The following is a 22,169-nucleotide window of genomic DNA, read 5'->3' as shown; positions in this document are numbered from 1 at the left end:
AAATAAAACAAACAACTGATTAAAGACCCCACTGCCATGCACATTCTCCTTCAATGGCTTCCCTCTGCCCACAGAGTTAAATGCAATCCTCTGTATAGTGTTCAAAATCTCCACAGTACGGCCCCAGTCTACCTTTGCAGCTTGATCTCTAGTAGCGTCCCTGCACAAAGCAAATGTGCTGCCGGAACGTATTGAACATCTGTGTCCCAAACATGCCCCAGGTTTTCTTGCTCCAGTCGCTCTGCCTAGCATATCCACACTGTGCCTGTTCTTCCAAGTCTACCTCCTATGTCTGTCTTTAGAGTCTTTCTACTCCCTTCAATTCCATCAAACTTAACATGTTCCATTTCCTTCGCCACACCACATATATAATTCTGCCTTGTTCTATTTGTATTTGATTGTGAGCTCCTTGAAAGGGCAGTCTATACCTTAAGGAAGCATCTTTTAATCTCTGGCACTGCCAAGTATGTAGGCATATCAGAAAGACCATGACCATGAAGAGAAAAACTAGATCTCTGTGACTTACTAGCTAAGAACCTCTCTAAGCTTTTGTTCCTTTAATAGTACAGCCATGATAACATCAACTCTCCAATATCATGTTAAGAAATTAAATGTCTGAAAGTATCTTTGCTCACAATAATTTCTCAGTAGTGATTCATAGCTTACCTTCCCTTCTTAAAGCATATTTATTCGATTATGTTAAAGCAGTATGTATGTATGGATCCATTTTTCTAATTCCTAACCTTACTTATTTTAGGTTTTTATACAGGTGCAAAAACCCTTTTCTTCTACACTGGCTCCCCTAAGAGAATTTACTTTGGCCTGAAAAATATGGAAGGCCCCAGCCCCGAAAACCTATCTTTCCTGGATAGTTGATTTTTAAAAAATCAATGTACTTAAGCTGTGCTTCTGGAAAAGAGGAGTTTCACTGGCAATCCCTGATCCATTTATGCACATGAGTTTCTAAAGGTAAATATCACCAACTATGCAGAAGCTAGAAATATAAAAGCAGAGCTGAGTAAGTATGGTGACGCAACTGCATAATAAAATGTCTCCAATGGGAAAATTAGTTGCTTAACACTGATTAATGGCCATGCTTGTCATACCAATCAAAAGTATTAACTCTTAAATAAAGCTATTATTAAAATGTATTTATGGTAACATGCTGGAGTTTTTATACTAACACAATCAAATTTTATCTTCTGAGAATGGTTCAGGACCATTGTAATTCTGGAAGTTTTCAGATATGAGCTGAAGGAAGGGAGCTGGAGCCTGGCAGTCTCAGGCTGTGGGATGGACAGGAAATGAAGTGAGCTGATAGGATGGGCCAGGGATGGTAGATGTCAGATTTAAGTTCATAATCCCATTTCCTTTATTAACAACACTTAGGCCTAGGCAATTGTGAAAGTTCCTGGCAAAAAGCGCAAATCTTCTTTCATTTCTCAGAACTGGAATTCTGAGAAATTAAACTGCTTTTCTGGAAAAAGAAAGGTTCATTTTAATTTTTCATTTTTTTTTCTTAAATTATTCTTTTATTAAGCTTTACTAAGGTATAATTGACAAAGAAAACTGTACAATATTTAAAGTGTACATTGTGACGATTTGGTATATGTGTACATTGTGAAAGGGTTCCCCCTATCTAGTTAATTAACATATTCACATGGTAATTTTCTTAAGATCACAAAGCCCAGAGTATAGCTTTAAGGTTATTTCGTTATCTAATTTTTGGTTCCTTTTTAAAAAATGAGTATCACTGGAATACCAAGAACAAGGACAGCTGTTAGGCCCCATGGAGTTATAGTTAATAAAAATTTCCAAGGAAAATAGACACCTAAAAATCTTGAGAAATAATTTTATTTTAATCTTAGGCTAATTATAACATAGAGAAGAAATCAGAGAATAAATATATTCTTAAAACAAAGCAACTACACTTGGATTTAGGTGAATTAATACTAATTCAGAATAACTTTAAAACTATTTGTTATTCTAGAACTTCAGAGAATTTCATTTGATATAGGAGATGTTGAAACAGTCTTGAGCAATGGTGTGTAGTTGGTGTTGGGTTGCTGGACATTATTCAAAACTTAACATGTAAGTTTTATTTGAAGTTTAAGGAAAAAAATGGGCAATGAGAAACAGGGATAAGATGTGAGCATACCGGTATTTTATGCATAAGACTTCACTTCCCTAAGTGTCAGCTTGCTACGGAATTCTGTCATCTATTCTTGCTTTTGTCAAAACAAACAAACAAACAAGCAAACAAAAAACCCAGCCAGAGCAGCAGTATAAACAATGATCACCTAAGGCTGTCAATAATTCTTCATTCATTCAGCTAATATTTAAGTCTCTACTGTGTGCTGGCGCTGGAAAGCAAGAAGGAGCGAGACACATTCCATTCCTTTGAGAAGCTCATTGTCTAATGGAGGATATAGATAAGCAACCACATATTTAGAATGAGTATGGGGTACTATGGGACCACTTAAGCCTGAGGGATTCCAGGGGAGAGCTTTGATGTCTCGAGCAGAGGTGGAAGTTGTTTTGGGGAACAGAACCATAGTAAGCCAAGGTAGATAGTATGAGAGGGAGGAATAATTACTTCAGTGTGACAGCAGCACCAATGTAAGGGAGGATTGAGAGAGATGAGGTTGGACAGGTGGTTCTGAATATAAAATTTTGAATTAATAAATGGTGGTTATGACTTTGCCCTGTTTTAAAAAAATAACCTAAGTTCCTTAATTGCATTCACAATGTATTCTGTTGAAACAAAATATACTTTTATTCATAATTCTGTTTGGCTGTATATTTATTTAAATAATGTTTCTCCTTGGAGAGCAGTAAAAGACAGACACAATTTTTGTACAAGTGTCAATGACAGTTTGATCATATATCATGTAGTAATTACTTGTCTTTATTGATTGACATGCAATGCCAAGGAAAGGGCTGAATACCTGAAGATAAATCAACTCTTTTTCTGGAAAATGAGTTTATTCTTTAAAATCTAGGGGTATCGAGTATCTGGACAGAGTTTGGGAGGGAGGAAGTGGCATGGAGTACCTGGAGAAACCTCTCACTATGACTGAACTGAATCTTCACTTCCTACTTCTCTTCTTCTAGTGAACTCTCAGAGACTCCTGTGCTGCCTCAAATCACGCTAATAATCTGTCAGGCGTCACAAGGATCAATAGTGGAGTGAGTCTATGAACTCTCAATGACAGGGTCTGGAATCAAAGAAAGCCTGCCCCTTCCTGGGCATATCATTATACAAGCACCATATTTACCAAGAGACAACACTTGAGAAGGGTAGCTAATTGATAAAAAAATCAATTCCATCTTGAAAACACTCTGAGGCTTTAGACATCTCTTGCAGTGACTCTGGGCATCAGAGTATTTTTTCCTCATCTATTTTGACAAGCTCTGGACTCTGAAAGATTCCTTTTCACCAATTAAGCAAATCATGATTTATTAGCAACTTTAAGTAACCTTCGGTCCATTTAGATGTCTTTCATTCTTCTTTGACCCGAATATTTTCCAATGACAGGTAAAAATATCTATCCTCAGAGCTATATGAAATAAAAATGTTTGCCCTGAAGGGAACAAACTCTTGATTTAGCTGAAGCTTTATTTTAAAGAGTATATCTTAAGTAGAAATACATTATTATATAAAATTAAAATCTGACGAATTTACTGTGATATAGTCTATTTTTTCTGCTGTCAGACTTTTATGCAGAGTTTAAAAACGCTTGGTAAATGGAGGAGAACAAAGAAGTAGAAAACAGAAACATACTTATTCTGAGACTCAGGCCATGTCCTAAGAAGAAAGTGGTTCCTGAAAACAGAAACATACTTATTCTGAGACTCAGGCCATGTCCTAAGAAGAAAGTGGTTCCTATTAGTTGGCAAAAAGAGAAAAATTCTAGACACTATTTCTCCTGCACAATAGAACAGTAAAGAAAGTGTATCTCAGACAAACGGATTAAGAGACTGACTCCTGCCACATCTAGGAGGAACTCCTCTCCGCTATTAGTTCTTCTTTACTAACCTTTTGATTAACTGCTATTAAACACCTCCTAGCACTGCAATGATTGCTTCATATAACTCATCACAACCACAAGTTTATCATTACAACAAGATGCGCACTATTATTAGCTTCATGTTACAAATGAAGGCACTAAAGTTCAGAGAGACCAAGGAACTGGCTCAAGGTCACACAGCTAGTAAATTGCAGAGTTTAAAGTTGAACCTTTATCAGTCTGAGTCCAAAATCTTTCTTCTGAACTTTGATACTATATAGTATACTTCCTTTAGTGACAATGCCGAGTTCGTTAAAAAGGGAGAAACCACTTCTATGTAAAGTATCTTCAAGTACCTCATGCAATCCTAAACTATTCAACAAGGATTTCTGTGTGATTTTTCTATCCCTCTCTTCACCCATCCCCAATCACTATATACCCCACCCGGGGATAGAGGGGATAGAAGGGACAGGGTAGCTAAAGCTCGCACTATTCCAAAGTGCTTTGTTTCAAGAGCGTTCAACTTTGTTACCTCATTAGTGAATAACTACAGAGAATCAAAGCAAACAACAATCTGCCCACCCCTATCCCCACTCATTTGACCCAACTTACTCCATGGAGTGGATGATTTTTTTTGGCTCCACAGGGCATGGATAGATGACTTCATCGATGTGCTTCCGGTAACAATTTGAAAAGGCAGTAGAGAGATGTATGAAGGCTTCAAGTTTTGGCATCTGACCGGCCATGAGCAAGAGCTTCTGGGTGGCAACGACATTAAGTTGCACAGCAGATCTAGAGACAGTTAAGAAGGAAATATAGTTATCTCATATCAGGCTTAATGGTGAAAAGTTTGGAGCACTGCTTTTAAAGTCCGGGCCAAGAAAGATATGTATAGTTACTACTGCTACTTAACATTGCTCTGAAGTTCCAACCTCATAATTAGAGAGGAGAATAAAATTTACAGGTATAAGTATTGTAAAGGCAGGCACAAAAATCAGTATCAGATTATATAATTTTATAGCTGTTAAACAAACAAAAGCAACTAAAAAGTCCGAAATGAACAATAAGATAATTTAGTAAGGCATCCATTTATAAAAGTCATGTAAAAGAAAAGTATTAGCTTTCCTATGTAGAATCAATAATTAGAGAATGCAATGTTAGAAGGGCACACATACATAATCAAGGTAATCTCAATCAAATTTCCAACCTTTTTAAAATCTTGGCAAAATAATTCTAAGTTTAACAAGATGTATAAGCAGGTGAGAATATTCAGGAAAATTCTATAAAAACAGAATGATAGGTGTATATTTGCCTAATAAAATAAAAATTACAGTAATTAAAATAGTGAAAGAGAAAGAAAAAGCCTAATTGATGAAATAAAATAGAGTTCAAAAATGGAATTTAATATATTATAAGAATTTCTTTTCAAATAGTGAAAAATAATTTAATAAATGTTGTTTAAGAAGCAACCATCTGTTAGAAATAAAAAAAAAGTTACTCTACATTTATACCTATATCACTTTTTTTTATAGAAACATTCAAACTATTCTTCTTTATAGCTAAATAAATTTTAAATGGGTTAAAGATTTAAATGTGAAAATAAAACAAAAATACTAGAAGAAATTACGAATAACCATAAGTAATTTTTAAAAATTTATGTGCAGAGATGTTCATTGCAGTATTGCTTATAATGGTGAAAAATTAGAACAATCTCCAAACTATCCACCAATACAGAACTGGTTGAGTATGTCACATACATGTACAATGGAATGTCATGTAGTCATTACAAATATAGATTGACAATGAAAGATATCAAGAATATAATTGAACAGGTTGCAAAACATCGTTCTCAATTTTTTTGGTAAAATTGGATGCATGTTTATTATGGATGCATAAAGAAAAGTTGAAATGCATGCTCTCTTCAACATTAAATAGTTTTTCTAGGTGGCGAGATTTTGGAGAAGTTTTACTTCTTTGTATTTTGTCCACTGAGAATATATATATATATATTTTTGACAGAAACCATAAAGCAATTTGCATACACATGCGTGCGCATACACGTACACATATAAGCAGTGAAAAGGAAATAGGAATGTACCTCAGAGGTTCATCAAAGCGTACAGTGGCGGCACAGTGGAAGATAATGTTTGTACAGGAGAGAAGCTCCTCCATGTCTTCCTTGCTGATGGCAAAGTCGTCCTGACTGAGATCTGCATAAATTGCTCTGATCTTCTCCTGCACGTTTGGACAAATCTCTCTGACTTCTTTAAACAGCTAAATAAAATATAAATATACATCAATATAACAAGATCGCCATCACCATCACATTGTTCTTGTTCTCACTGACATTTCATTATAATTCTCAAAAACTGGTTTTAGTTGTCATGTCACTCAAAGAAGGCATCCACTCAAGAGCCATCTGCTTTATTTCATGCAATTCAAAGTCAGTTTAGTATAATCCCTGCTCCTCTTAATTTGATAAACATTTGAAAAAGTTGGTTCCAATAACTAGTGAAAAGTGCATTTTGAACTTTTCCTATGGATTGAAGGAGTGATAGTAAGTTAATCATATCCTCCCCCTATCCTCTTCTCCCCTTATAAAGTGGCTTTGTGTTTACACATGATGATTGTTTCAATTTTGCACTGGGAAATACTGTTTTCAGCCTTTACAGAGGTCTCATGAGTACAAATTCCAAACAGCCTGTTTAACTGGCCCAGATTAACAAAATGACCTAGCAGCACAAAAATAATTGGAAACAAATTAAGCACATTTTATAACACATAAAATACAAATTTTATACAATCTCATTATAATGTAAATGGCAGTTACTGTCTAGAAAGAAATTATATGAGCTCAAGTACTTTTTCATGGAATTTTAATTGATTTTTAAAATATTCTAATTTATAGTCGGAAAAGGAAAGAGCACTGGCAGCTTTAGCTTTTATGACAAGTATTCAGTTGGATCGGAATCTCTACTTCTACCTCCCCGCAGAAGTTCTCAGATTAAATTGGTATTTTCCATTTTCTCAGGAAATAAAATGATATTGGTTCCAACCAATTTTGATAAAATAGAATTTTACTATAGTGATGGTATGATATGTTAATAGTGAAGAAAAGAAGAAGAAGTAAGAAGAAGAAGAGTAAGACTAAATGTTTAGAAAGGTTAAGAGCAGAGAAAATCCATCTGTGGTTTTAATCATAATGCAGTAGCAGACACAGTTCTCATCCACCCCTTAACCCCCGAAGAAGGTTTTCATCTATTCCTCGAGTGTTACAGGCAGCCTTCTCTCCATTAAGAATCTGCCTCAGGCTTTTTTTACCAGATAATAAGAAGTCGATCTCCCGTAGTCAGAGAAATCATGCCTGATTTGTATCAGGCAAGACCATGTTCAGAGACCATCCTGGGAATTCTAGGAAAGTGACTAGGGAAGTGAATTAAATCTACACTTTGTCCTGGCAAGTTTATATACTCTTGTTTCTGAGCTACCATTTTTCTGCACTGTAGGGTTAGCCTTTTCCGTGGGGTGTTATTACAATTCTAAAAATAATTTGGAAATTAGGTCAATCCTCAATGCTTTTTTTGACATCTGGGATTGATAAGGTTGCTAAAGTGTTTGAGGGACATTCTCAACAAAGGTCATTCCAGCTCTTCAAGAAAGGTATTTAACAGCTCTTCTAATCTTGATGGATCATGGTATGCTAAATATGTGCTTCCACAGTCAAATGTTCTTCTTGTAGTGCATGTTAATTGCACAACAAACACATATCGAATCTAAAGTTTGCACAATTCTTCCTCCTTTAATTAAATTTGTAGAAGGTTGTTTACTGAATCTGCATAATAGATTTTATTCATTAAAAAAAAATCTATTTAAGGTCCTGTGGAGTCTTTGACTTGGGCCAGAGATGACTTTTGTCTACTTGAGAGCAGAAAGTGTAGGATGACTTCAGTGTTCACCCTTCTAGCTTAACATATGATGTAAGCTGCCATACATAGAGTTTCTTTTTCTTTTGTTTTTTTTTTCGTGACGTTAAAAGGCAGAGGATACCATTACACCATATTGTATTTTTAAGCAACCAGCATCAAGCTATCAATTTACAGCATTACTATTTTAGAAGATAATTACTACTTCAGAAAATAATGTCTCAATCTATATTCTATTTATTGATTCATGACTTCGAATGAGAGAGCATATTTGACTGAACATAGTCTGATTTAAAAAAAAGTCTGAGTTTTCTGATCCATGTAATAGTTGGTTATCGTGAGTCAAAATAAATCAATGAATTAGCTGCACTGATTCAAACCACAGAGCTAAATGTGTGATGGGGGCAAACTACTCACCTCTTGGGGGCCTCAGTGCCTTCGTTTCCATATTTATTTAAAATGTTAATCACTGGACTATCTCATTCTGTGATCTCAGAGAACTAATAATTCAGCAGATTTTCTGCTATTCTTAAAAATAATTTTGCATTTAACAAAATTTTAGTTCACTTTACACAAGAATCTATAGCAAATATCAGAGGTGACACAATGTTCAGTTCGCCATCTTTTTAACGCTTTGTTCCCAGACCAAAGGCCAGTGTCACAGAGTTCTTTGAGGATAAGTGCCTGGTTAGGGGAAGCAATATCCTAGGGTAGGCAAGGCAGTGCTGTGGGGGAAACCATGTCTTCAGAGATTAGAGAGCTGCACTGAAATTGTGCTTTGGCACCTACTTGGCACTTCCTTGGATAGGTGTCAACTTTTTTGGATGAATTTCTCATCTGTGTGGTAGCAATAAGGCATACCACAGTTTTGTGAGGATTAAATAGGGTAATGCAAGTCTAGTAGTGGCCGCCACCTAGGTTCCTAATAATAGAAAAACTCCCTTTCTGCTTCCACAACGATACTCCATTTTCAAAAGCTGCTAACCAGACAGCTATGTGTGTGTATGTGCATGTATTTGTGTGTGTTGGGTAATCCCCAAACTTCTGATTATACTGCATGATAAAGATACCTCTGAAAACTGAATGTATTCTAGAGTCATGCTGAATCCCATGGCTTGGTGACTTTTTTAATGATATGTACAGGCAATTCAAAGGGTTTTTTTTTTTTTTTTAAAAAAAAAAAAGATAATGTGATTGGAAGCAATTTAAAAAGAAGGAAAGAAGTTGGGAATGTGAAATCATGCCAGTGATTGAATTAACTCATGAATAGTATTGTAAAAGAAAATAAGAGATTGAGTAAATAAATAGTTTCTGTTTCTGTGACTTTTAGTATATCCCCAGGACTAAATCAATTTCTTTAACATTTTTTTTTTGAAAGAAAGAAAATGGCCCATATGGGAGAGGCTTAACATGCTTCAACTAATCTGAATTAACTGTCAAATGAAGCCCAGTTATTCTTTTAAAAGTGTGTGTTTGTTAATCACGGGAAATTTAAATTCCTGGCAAGATTATATTCCCCCTAGTTGTGCCAAATTTGTAGAAGCCTCTTGCTTTTTGTGGAATAATTAGTTTATTAGGAAAAATAAAAATAGTAATGGAACACAACTGGCTTTGGAGACTTAAAATAAAAACTCCCGTTTCCAATTGCCTTTGCATTGTATAGAGGTTTAACAAAATCATTAATGTCAATCAGAAATTCAGTTTTGAGAGTTGGGGATGAGCATCTCTTACACAGCGTAGACCAGACCAAGAATTAAAGTGCTTTCTTTCTTTATACAAGAGTCTTTACTAATTAACAAGGAACTTTCACATGTAAAATAAAGTTAACATTTCTGTTGGGTGCTCTTCAGTACTCTACAAGGTCAGCTTGCTGGCCTTTTCTTCGCAGGTGTCATTTGGTGTAAAGTTAATTTTTTTAGTTCAAAGTTAATTTGTTTAAATGCATCATTTTTCCTCTTAGGGATTAATTATCTAATGTCTTCTAGAAATTTATAGTGATAGTCTTGCAAAAGGATTCAATGAACTATTTCATAACATGTTACTATCATCTACTGTCTCTAACCTAATCAGTTCTGTGAACTGAGGGTCCAGTGTGTGACCCTGCATGATTCATTATGAAAAGCTTTCTAGGGTATTTCAAAGTTGATTTATCTCAGGGCCAACTGAGGGCTTATTGAGAAATTCACATTTTTTTCAGAGAAGTTTACTTGAAATGTGCAACCTGCCAAGCTCTGCCTATGTTTACAGACCCACCTTCTGGTGACATTATACAGGCTAGGACCTTCCTGGAAATCTTTAATTGTGCCTAGTCTTCTTAGATGATGTATTCTAAATCCAGCATAATCTCTTTGTAACCTTTCGCTTATCTGATTACTATAGCTTAGTAGGAAAAGTCCAACCATTTTTGGTATTCTCTCAATGAAACATGTTTTATATTCTGACTTAACAATCCCTCTTAATTAACTACCTCAGTCATAATATTTCAACTACCTAGGGTCTATTTTTCAGGTATGGATATTGTTTTCTTGATGTTTTCTTTAAGAGTTATTTAGAATAGATTACAACCAGTTTAACATCCTAAGTAGATACATATGATGGAGAATGATTGTTGTAAAAAAAAATATATACACACACTCACACACACACACACACACACACACACACATATCGTTAAAACACTAAAGAACCTCAAAATACTCTCAACATTCCTTTGAATTTCACAACTAAATTATTTACTTGCAACTACTTACCTGTTATTGTGGGAAACGGCCATGTCTTGTTAAGCAAAATCATATTCAAGATAGCAAAAGAGATAAAAATATCAATTTCTCTATCTAAAATTGTTTCAGCTAAGATGGAAACTGGTTGATTCATAGTTAAATGAGCACTTTTTTTTTTTTTACAAATAAAAGACTACACAGCCAGCTTAGGAACCCTGGGCACCCGCAAGTTGAACAGCATGGGGCTGTGGTTAGCATGTTCACATTTCAACACATGAAATCTGGCTCACTTTCCTCAGAAGCTTCTTAAATTTTGTGAAAGAAACTAAAAGGTTTTATACTTGGAATTATGTTTCCAATAAAAAAAATAAGTCAAACCATTTAATTTCGATATATAATTTCAAAACTAAAAATGAACTGAATGTATATATAAATTTTGGAAATTTATAATTTCTTTTGCTGCTTTATTTATTTACTATTTTAAAAAGTGGGTATTTTCCCCCTATATAAAAGAGAAACAAGTTCATTGTATTTGTATTTGGAAAATTTTAGAAAAAGATTACAATTTTTCTTTTTTCACTTTGCAAGAGGGTGCTTTTTTTCTCACCATAAAGATAAACAAGCTCATTATAATTGTAGTATGAAAATTTAGAAATGCCAAAAAAATAAAATTAATTCAAGATCCCATCAGCATTTAGGGCCATTAGTTAAGATTATACAAAATATGATTTTGTGTCTTCTTTTTTTTTTTTTTGCATTGATTATATCACAAGTGTTTTCTCATGTCATTTAATATTTTATAAAATATGAGTTTTAATACTTACATACTAGTCCATTTGGATTGGTACCAGTTTTTGCTACTATAAATAATACTACAATAAATATATTTGTACAGTATTTGTGCATGTCTCTGGTTGTTTTCTTAGAGAGCTACCTTAATTATCTTTGAGAGAAAGTCCTCAAGAATCGACTATCAATTCAGATACCTTTCCCTCCATTGATATATTCATTTAAGTGCTCTGAAAATACTTGAGAAACTTAGTCATATGTGATAAGAGGAATCTTCTCTTCTGATTCTTAAGCCTCAATTTTATGTGGCCAATGGATTAAAAATATCCTTCTTTTCAAAGCATTTTGAATTAATTGTCTCCTTTTGAAAGCATAGAAACAGGAAGTGAGAGATAGTAACTATCCATACCATGAAAGGAAAGGAATGAAGCAGATGCATGAATTTTTATAGGTAGAACAGATGTTCTCTTGACCATATTTCCTGAAGACATAGTGGGAATCAAAGGCAAACTAGTAACATTTTTATTTATTATGTTTTCAAGAAAAAATATCCAAGCTCCACGTACCTGATATTATTAATCTACCTTTAAGAACACTATATTAAGGGGGTTAGAAATCCATCAACTGGCTATAAAGCTAAAGAGCAATGTCTACTAGGTGATGAAAACTAAGTCCACTAGGGATCTATAACTGAGCAAAGCTGTCTGAAGAGGGATCTGAGTTTCTCCTAGATTTCGATTTTACGCCACATCAGCCTTTGGGGTCTTATTCTTAAGAACCATTAGTTATAATGCAACCAAATATAGGGGTAAAGATAACCATGTTAGCCCTCGAGCCAGAATGTGGGGGTCTGAAGTCTGACTCTCCCGTTTACTAGCTGAGTGATCTTTGGTAAGTTAACACTTCAGATCTCAGTCTTGCCATCTATAAAAATGAGGATATTAATAGGTCTTACTTCACAGGGTTGTTGCAAAAATCAGTGAGTTAAGGCATGAAAAACCCTTTAAATAGTGTTTGCTGTGTAGTAAAGTATCTAGTAACTGTCAGTTCTGATTGTCCACTGCTGAGTCAGACCATGAGACAGAGAAAAGGCTTTTCTGATGCTCTTGATGAAGGTTTGTACCCAAGTCTCATCCTGGTGCCAGTAGATGAATGTGATCATGAGGGTTACTGGGCATCTATAATGTGCTGTGCTCCAAGGTACACATTAGATGTTAGTATTCCTACACACTGGAAAGGAGACTTTGTAAAATATATACCTTATTTAAACTGTCCTTTGTGCCAATCCTAAGCGACCATTTATATTCCAAAGGGGACTATGAACAAGATATGTGCATTTTTTTTCATTTAACTCCTAAGGCAATCCTGGAAAGTCGACATTATTTTTTTCTATTTTAAATGTTGCAAACTGGAGCTTGAGAGGTAAAGTGATAGCAAGTTGATAAGCAAATTGAGCTAACATGTTTGAGACCCAAAATTATACTGCCTTCAAATTTATAAATTAAATCATGACAGGACATACATAATATTTTTTGGAGGGATGAGAGAGTTTGCTACACAAATGCTCATTCACACATGAATATTTCATTTCAAAGTTGTTCTCTTAGAAAAACTTATGGAATAATAGAAATACAATGGGATAATAGGATAATAGAATTATCAATTTACCACATATAAAGTATATAACAGCTAAACTTTGTGGAGTTTAAACAACTGAAATTATTATTGCATGGCTACTTAGTAATCATATCCGTTCCATATATAGTATAATGTAATATAATATAGTATAATATCTCCAGAAAGTTGGAAGAAGACTATCTTAAATTTAGAAGAAAATGAGGGAAGTGTTCAGGTGAACTCGTGATATAGGTTGCAAGCCTGGAGATTCCACTCTGAGAGTTTTAGCATTTTGATTCTTAGTAATTTCCAGAACACAGACTATCTGCTCACCCACCCTGGACAGCCTTAGCACTCCTTTCTCTCTTATGGAAAAACACCACAGATTGATTCCCATGACCAGCCAGTTGGCCTCTTGTTTTGTCTCCTCTTCTTCATCTGCCCAGAAACCCTGGCCCCCACTTGCAGTTGAGGTTATCAGAAAACATGGGGAGTCACCTTGCCCTAAGGCTCTTTCCATCAGTCATACCTCACAATTTAGGATATGGAAAACCCTCTGCTGCAGTGTCTGGCCAGACTTGGGCCTCACAAGGATGTAAATGACTTTCAGGTCAGGGCTGCTACGAAATAGCTTCTCCATCAACACTTTGCCCAGGAAGCCTGTGGCTCCAGTAATGAGAATGGACTTGTTATTATAGTAAGCTGCAATTGTGGACATGATTCTTCCCTTTGTCTCTTGCAGCTCCAGAAAGAGGTTTCTGAAAAGAAAGAGAAATAACAAAAGATTACATTCTTAGAAGTTCTAAGATGAAGTCATTTAAATGTTTCTTGTGCTTGCAGAGTTTTGAATGTATAAAAAGGTCAGACAGAGTTATAGCATCATGGTTTTTTGGCAACACAACTCATTTCAACCAATTTATTTAGCTCACTGTACATGCCAGACTTTATGAAAGGAACTGCAGGCAAAAAATGAATATAACATGGTTCCTGCTCTCAAGGAATTGCTTGGAGTCTAATGGAGGAGAGAGATACATAAAGAGATTGATATGTATATGTGTATATATATATATATATACATATATATATAGTAAGTGTTAAAACAAAGGGAGCCCAGAGGAGGGGTGCATAGCAGGATCTGGAAATTTCAAGAAGGCCCCTACAAGTGGTGATGACATCTAAGGTGAAACCTGAAGGCAGAGAATGGCTGTGGTAAGGGTGTTTCAGGCCAAATAAAGAAAGAAGAAGAACAAAGGGATAAAGTGTGGCATAGCATGATTTATGGAGGAAATAAAAGGAATTCAAGGTTACGAGAATGTAAATGATAAGGTTAGGAGTGGCCCTATAAACTATAAAACCGAAGCTTAGAACAGCTATCAAAATTTTAAAAATTATGATGTAATTAGTATTTCAGTTGCAGTTTTATTTAGAGACAATACTGGAGCAAGTAACTTTTGGTTTTGCTTGAACTAGCTGGCCCTAGCTCACTCAACCATTTCTGAATTACTATGTTTTTCTCTCCCTTGACTTGAAAATGGTTCGAGTGCCATCTTTTCCTTCATATGCTGCTGTTGGGGTTGAAATATTGCAAATAACAAATGACAGAGAAGGTTGAACAAGTGAGGCCACAGACCGGAGGCTTGTTAAGTCCTGAAATAGCACCGAGTACAATCTCCTGCTCAGCTAGTCCATCGAAGGCCCTGTTTCCAGAAGCACAGGGCAAGTGGTAGTGGGAAGCCATGCAGCCCTTGACAAAAAGCACTACTTGCTGTAGAAATTCAACATGAAGTGTTTTGCCTTTAAGCCCTGGGGTTAAAGAGTTTTGATTGGTAGCAATGGCTGAGAATTTTGAATGAAACAGCTCTGGCGGTGTGGGAGCAGACTTCCTTTTCCGTCCACTGACTTTTCTGACTACAGCTCGGCCCTAGAGTTCTCAGCTCTCTGCTTGAATGGGATTTGGGTGTATCTTGCATACCAAAACACCAGGGACAGGCCCTGATTTCGGGATTTATAAAGAAGGAAAAACCATGTCAGAGTCAACACCTTGCCTCTTCAACTCTAGTCAAGATCGCTCTGCCAGTAACTCCTTAAGGAACAATGACTTTTCATAGTCTTAATGTATATGTTATAATTCGTAGTCATAATTTATACTTTGAGGATCATGAGGTTATGTTGTTGGGCAGAACTCTTTGGCTTTAGAAGATTCATTCATTCGTGAATTTACTCAACAAATAATTTTGGGCACCTGCCAAGCCAGGCTCTGTGCTAAGTTTTGAAGAAAAACAGGTAAATAAGAAAAACAGATCCTTGCTATCCCTCTGGCAAAGGAGGCCAGCAATACAAAGACATATAGATAAAACAGGGATTGAGAACAGAAATCACACTCCATCATCAATGCTATTCACTTTAGGAAATCTGGATTTCGAAGCACATTAGCTATATTCATTGAGCTACTATTTAAACCTCTTTTACAGAGGGTAAATGTGAGAAATATTATTTTGAAGAACACATTTGAACCTTGTACAAAACAGCAATTAATAATTTTTTGTCATGTTACATAATGTTACTCATATTACAGTCTATCCAACTACTTTCTCAAGAACTTGGCAGTTGAAAAAAATATTGAATATTTTTGCCTTGCCTGCCTTGAAGCTCACAAAAGTAGTGTCACAAATTTGGAAGGCAGAATAACATCCTAGTTTAGGACATAGGTTCTAAGAGAGATTGTCTGAAATCATATCCCAGTGCTACCACTTATTAGCTTATGGCCTCAGGCAAATTATTAATTTCTCTATGCTGCAGTTTGCTCATCAGTAAAATAGGAATAACAAAAGTACCTACTTAATAATAGTGCTTTAGTAATAATTATTTGAGTGAATACATGTAAAAACTCTTAAAAATGTAAGTTACCTATAGTATATACTCAGTAACTATTACCTATTAATATAGTCATTGGTTCTATATTCTCCCTCTTAATCATTTCTGGCTTTTCCTTTTGACATTTATTTTAAATGTTTTGTCCTATGCATTTTATATATTCTCTTTTGGAAATAGGGGTAGGCAATTTTTAAATCAATAATCAAGTGAAGTAAAGTGTTTTCACCAAATGCAACTGCAACTCTACTCGTTGATAAATCTTGCCAATTCCTTTATATATAAAAATGTTTAGGCACCATAATCCTCTACTGTAATATTCAGCATAAGTGAGAATGGTTTGGATAGGGTGTCTTCTCAACCTCATTTGTTCTGAAGATGTCAGATGCTTGCTTTGTAATATCATGTGCTTTAGTGGAGTCATACTTCCCAGAAATGCAAATATACCATTAAGATATTTTGGTCCAAACACAGTTTTTGTAGCACATGATGAAAAATTTTAGAGAGCAGGTAACATTTCTCTAATGAGCTTATTTCTTATGGGACAAAGGCAGGCTTGATATGTCCCCAAAGAATAGAATTTGCCTGCTCTGTCCAGCGTCCAAATGCTTCTCAAACACAACAAACCATGGCCGAGTACATTGAGTGCTCTGAGAAGATATGCAACATAAGCCAGTGCAGTGTCTCCTGGCACTCATCACTGGATCATCAAGACCAGGTGGCAGAGGAGTCGTGGTCACGACTCTAATCAAGGCAAGTGATACTGAAAAATGTCAAAGAGAATTCCTCATCTTCAGATCAAAGCTGCATTGGAAATGGTTTTTCTATTTCTTGCTTTTACTTTCCAGATACAGCTTGGTTGCTGGCCTCAGAAACTCCTATGCAAAATTCGGCTTCCTGAAATCTATTCCATGTGTTACAGCTTTGCAAGTCCAAGAATTGCTAAGTCCTAATATAATCCATTAAAATAATTAATTATTTTAAAAATTAAAAGAATTTTATAGTCAGTAGTGGAGGATATGCAACTCTAGAAGGATGACTATGTTTAAAACAGCCAACGGGGGCATGGCTTGTCTTCCATATCTTCTCAGACTACCAGTGCAGGGAGCAAAGGATAATTTCTTATCCTTCATGCTCATGATATGGTTTGTGAGAAAACTTGAGTCACTTTGCCAATCACCAGAATCATCCTGCATAATGCAAAATATCTTATGCTTGAATGAAAAAATAAGGGACCTATGAGAGTCATTCAGTGTATTTTTATTGAATATCACCTGTATGCCATGCACCGTCTAGACTCTGGGAATGGCAGTAGATTCTTTCTATTCTGAAGCATTTTTTCTCCTTAAGAACACCAGTTTTCCCATGGTCATTAGTGAAAATAGATAGTTCTTACTCTCCTTTTGATAGTAAAATGAGGCTGTTCTCATTTCTAGAGAACAGTTGTTAAATTCTGAATCATTATAATTGTGCCAATTTATACATTTTTGCAACTTGTAGCATATAGGAACTTTATTCTTTGGGTAATTCTTCTGGAAAATAAAAAATTAAGATCTAGACATTTAAGGGAGACAAGTTTATCCAAATTTCTTGGTAATCCTTAAGAGAAGAACATTTTAAAAAAAGAAACAAGGTGCTTTGCCTCTCAGGAATCTTACTCTTGACCAGGGTTTCTTGGTCTTGGCACTATTAACATTTTGAGATGGAGAAATTTTTGTTGGTGGGGCTGTTCAGTTCAATGCAGAGTATTTAGCAGCATCTCTGGCCTCTACTCCCTAGGTGGTAATAATATCTCTCTTTCCCCCAGCCAGATGTAACAACCCAAAATGTCTATATACTTTGCTAAATGTGCTCTTCAGTGGGGGGAGGGGGGGAAGAGGGAGGGGGACTTGACCCCATTTTAGAGAACCATTGTTCTAGGACCTTTTTTAATTCTTATTTTATAATATTCAGCACATCCTATTAAAAAGTTAAGATTCAAAGATAAAACTTCTGCATGTGAAGCTAAGTATAAATATGATCCACTGCCACACACCATTTTGTTATATGGAATCATTCATACCTATTACAGTTACCCAAGCAAATTATATGCGTGGCGAATCTTGATCGTATTCAAAATGGAGGTGAAGGAAGATTTCTTCAGAGAAAGAGTTCCCATTTTTTATTGAACTAAATTACTTTCAGTCTCTGTGCTGTTAAATTAGACTACTAATCTCACCTTTCATTTAGATCAAGCCTTTCAATTTTATTAACCTAAACCTATTGCGGGAAAACTTAAGAAAGAATGGAAACAGGGCCAGCATGAGATCAGCTGAGAAAAATTAAAATTTAATAATGGTTGCTGTATATTAATAATTCTGTGGATAATCAAGTCAGTCTCATCCATAAGTAATTCTGGTTGCCTTTTTTGAAGATTCAAAGTATGTTGTGTGTTAAAGAGATATTTCATGTAGACAATGGAGTTTTGATTAGGAATGTTCACAGTAATATAAACTGATCTATTGAAAAAAAATTAGTACTGTTCTATAAAATTCAGTAAATAGAAGTTATTCTGCTTCGTCAAAATTAAACACTATAATTCTTTCAATAAGTATGTTGAATTAAGGTAATGAATTTACAGAATAATATTCAATGCAAAAAAGAAGAACACAGACTTGTAAAACATCCCAATATCCATTATAAATCCTTGTGAAAAAAGATCAGAGGGGAATGAAATAAATGACAATAGTTGTAAATAGTGTGATACAAAGAGTTTTATATTAAATTACCCAGCCTGTGGTATTTTGTTATGGCAAGTTGAGCAGACTAATACACACACAAACATACTTGAACAGAAACATGTGCATTTTTGGATAAACAAGTAAAATAACTCTTGATAATAATATCAATCTTCATATCCACCTTTTCAATTCTGGGGTAAAACTTTATAATGAAGCAAATGTATCTGTCTCATTTTCCCATCTTTGTGACCTAGAGGTAGGATACTAGTTCTTGCTTTCCACAGGTTTGTATACATATGAACAGGTCTTTTACCATAAACTACAGCGACCTCATTAAACCAAGCCTTAAAAACCTGTATATACGTCACAATTCTGTTTGTCAAGTACTAGTGAAAAAAAGTTTTCAACAGAGAGCTCTTTCTTTTTATTGCTTTAGTTTTCTGAGCATATCCCAAGTTATACAATTCAGCAACAAACTTAAGTATCTTTCACTGTGGGCTTCTTATATAAAGTTATTCTGAGAGAACTTTTAAGTTCTTGATGGAGGAATATTAACCCCCAGGGGTACTGTGGGCAGCTGCTGGGCACAGGCCACACTAATTGGATTGGCAATGCTCCATCATCAAGAAAAACCAATTTAGAAACAGTCCCAGCTGGGGACTGATGGTCCAACCTGGCTTTAAGAATACAAAATTTACCAATCACCTCAACACACTCTTCTAAGTTTGTTTCTGCTTAGCTTATTATTAAGCCTTCCCCGCCCCCTCCGCAAAGGATATGACCTAAATTAATTCAACATTTCATCAAATTGATTTAATAGGTGTATTGAGTACCTACTGTGTGCTACATATCGTGTTAGGTGTGGATAATTAATACATAAACATTCTTGCTAAATGGTGAAGCATTTAAAAATATATGGTATTGTTATTATTGTATATAAATAAGTCAAACATCAGTCAGCATGTGAATAATCTAAAATGATATCAAGAATGTCATAATCAAATGTAAATATCGATGTTCCTTATTTCCTCCTGGTGAATTATAAATTGGTCAGGTTATAAATTAAAGAATGGTTTGTCAACACAATGACAAAAGTAACCCTACTGAATTGATGGTAAGCCAAAATACATTTTCATGCTCTGTTTAGAATTAAAGACTATTTTTATTTTGGGGGTGACATGACATATATAAATAGAGATGACATGAAATAGATATACAAATATATGGCACTCATACACATCTCCTTAAACCATACGTAGTCTCCAAATAAAGGCAATAACAAGGCCACACTCCTGCTTGACATAATACAACTATTCCGCATACAACTGAAAATGTACTAATCCTTTCTCTTCTAGAGATGAAGATATAGAGTCTTTGGGTGATGTTTACTCTGCTCTTTGATGTCCCATAACTTAAATATTATGATGTAAAGTTAACAATATTTAAATATTATGATATAAAATCTATACATTTTATGTTACATAATAAGGGGATTCGATAATAAAGAAGACAAACACATTTGCTTCACACACACACAAATATATTCATAACCAAATAAGGAAGAAATACTCATGACAATTACAGTCCTCATTTCTATAATTGGTCACACAGTCATTGCTGGAATTTATAGCTACTTTCTTACACTACTTATTCTGTATTCCCTTTGCCCCCGGCAAGCACTTTGGCGAGTCGTGGTTCTTTACCTGGTGAGGCAACCCAAACCTTCACTCCTGAAAGGTCTGGGCCATTAGTAGTCCTCCCTGAATAAGGTCATGCTTCTGCATTGACCTTAATCACAAGGCATGGTAACACTAAGAGATGCCCTAAGGAGTCTCCTGTATTTCAGACATACTCTTCCTCACTTCCATTGTGGAACAGCAGTCCAATTTCCGCTTGGTAGTGGGATCAATAACCTCAGCCAGCAGAGTAACTCCCTTCTTTGCCTATTGGTTCAGAGGCATGAGGAGCCCACAGTGGCTGGGCAGCAGTCTGAACTTTCAAGTCAATAGAATCACTGCTGCGTCTCTTGGTGGAAACATCCCTCCCTTTGGAACTAAGGCCTCTAGGCCAGCAGAGCATAATGTTGTGGGAGCAGGAAGCAAGAATTTTGCTTTGGGGCCACTAAGAATAATAATAAGTAGTGACACCCTAATTTCTACCCCTTCATTCCTGGACCATGAATCCTGGGCTATAGGAGAAATAGCAGCATATATTGGAGGCTGATTCAGACCATATATAGCCTTCCAAAGAACCTTGTTCCAGCTCTGCAGGGTCCTGCCACTTAGCTGGCATTGCAAATGAGATTTTAAAAGGCCATTCCACCATTCTCTCAAGTCAGTTGCTTCAGGCTAGTTGGAAACATAGTAAGACCTGTAAACTCCATGACCATGAACCCACAGCCACACTTCATTTGCTGTCCAGTGCCTTGATCAGAAGCAATGTTATGTGGAATACCATGATGGTGGATAAAGCATTCTGTAAGTCCACTCATGGTACTTTTGGCAGAAGCATTGCATGCAAAGAAGACAAATTCATATTAGACTATGTGACTATTCCATTAACAACAAAACACTGACCATTTTCTGATAGGAGTGGTCCAATGTAATCAATCTGCCACTAGGTATCTGGTTGGTTACCCTGAGGAATGGTGCCATGATAGAGACTCAGTGTTGGTAATCTGCTGCTGGCAGATTGGGCACTCGGCAGTGGCTGCAGCCAAACTGGCCTTGGTGAGCAGAAGTCCATACTCCTGAGCCCATGCACAACTTCCATCTCTGCCACCATGGCCACTTTGTTCATGAGCCCATTGGGTGATGTCAGGGATGGCTGGGTTTCTAAAGAGGCTGACTGGTATTGACAGAATAGGTCATACTAACTACTTGAGTATTAAAATCTTCCTCAGTTGAGGTCACTCTTCGGTGAGTATTTATATGAGACACAAGTATCTTCATGTTTTTCTCATTCCACACACACCTTCCCCAGACTTCCTTGTCATCAATTTCCTAAGTTCCTGACCGTCACTGGTTCCAAACCACTGGGCACAGGCCATGAATCGGTATACAACCCACGTCTAACCAAGTGCACTGCTTGAAGTTCTGCTCACTGAGAAGATTTCCCTTCGCCCTTGTCCTTCAGGAATGTTCCAGAAAGGGGTTTTAGTGCGGCAGCTGTCCACTTTGGGTGGTGTGTGCATATCATGTAGAACCATCTGTAAACCAAACCCGAGATTTCTCTTCTGTCAACTGATTGTAGGGAATTACCCATGAGGCCATAAGTGCTGCCTGGGAGAGAGAAAGTAGTATAGCAAGAGTGGGGACAATGGGTATTTGGGCCACTTCATGTAACTTACTTTAGCCTTCAGTGCCTCCTTGGGCCTGATCAGATATATACAACTTCCATTTAATGGAGTGATGCTGTGCATGCCCAACTTTATAGGTCGATAGGTCGTTGCTTCATGATGGGCAGCTCATTTTTATAGTAACTTGGTGGCACTGATCTCTGCAATCCCTCTAGGAATGA

The 22,169-nt window shown here is 36.0% G+C and overlaps 1 protein-coding gene across 2 annotated transcripts in view; it reads right to left on the bottom strand.

The window, feature by feature from the left end:
* FAR2 (fatty acyl-CoA reductase 2) overlaps positions 1–22,169 on the bottom strand; it is a 98,067-nt gene that overhangs the window by 22,718 nt on the left and 53,180 nt on the right. Inside the window, exons 2-4 of one of the 2 annotated variants that reach the window (XM_011363117.2) lie at positions 13,589–13,817; positions 6,109–6,284; positions 4,623–4,802 (exon numbers count right to left, since the gene is read on the bottom strand). In XM_011363117.2, coding sequence (XP_011361419.1) covers positions 4,623–4,802; positions 6,109–6,284; positions 13,589–13,777 — 545 coding nt within the window. In that variant the 5' untranslated portion in view covers positions 13,778–13,817. Of the gene's footprint in view, positions 1–4,622; positions 4,803–6,108; positions 6,285–13,557; positions 13,818–22,169 lie in introns of those variants that run through there. The other variant, XM_023532379.1, reaches the window with a different exon arrangement.

Source organism: Pteropus vampyrus, unplaced genomic scaffold, assembly GCF_000151845.1.
Source record: "Pteropus vampyrus isolate Shadow unplaced genomic scaffold, Pvam_2.0 Scaffold82, whole genome shotgun sequence".
NCBI lineage: Eukaryota > Metazoa > Chordata > Mammalia > Chiroptera > Pteropodidae > Pteropus > Pteropus vampyrus.
Note: the sequence above shows the minus strand (reverse complement) of the source record. Positions and strands in the feature narration are given on the sequence as shown.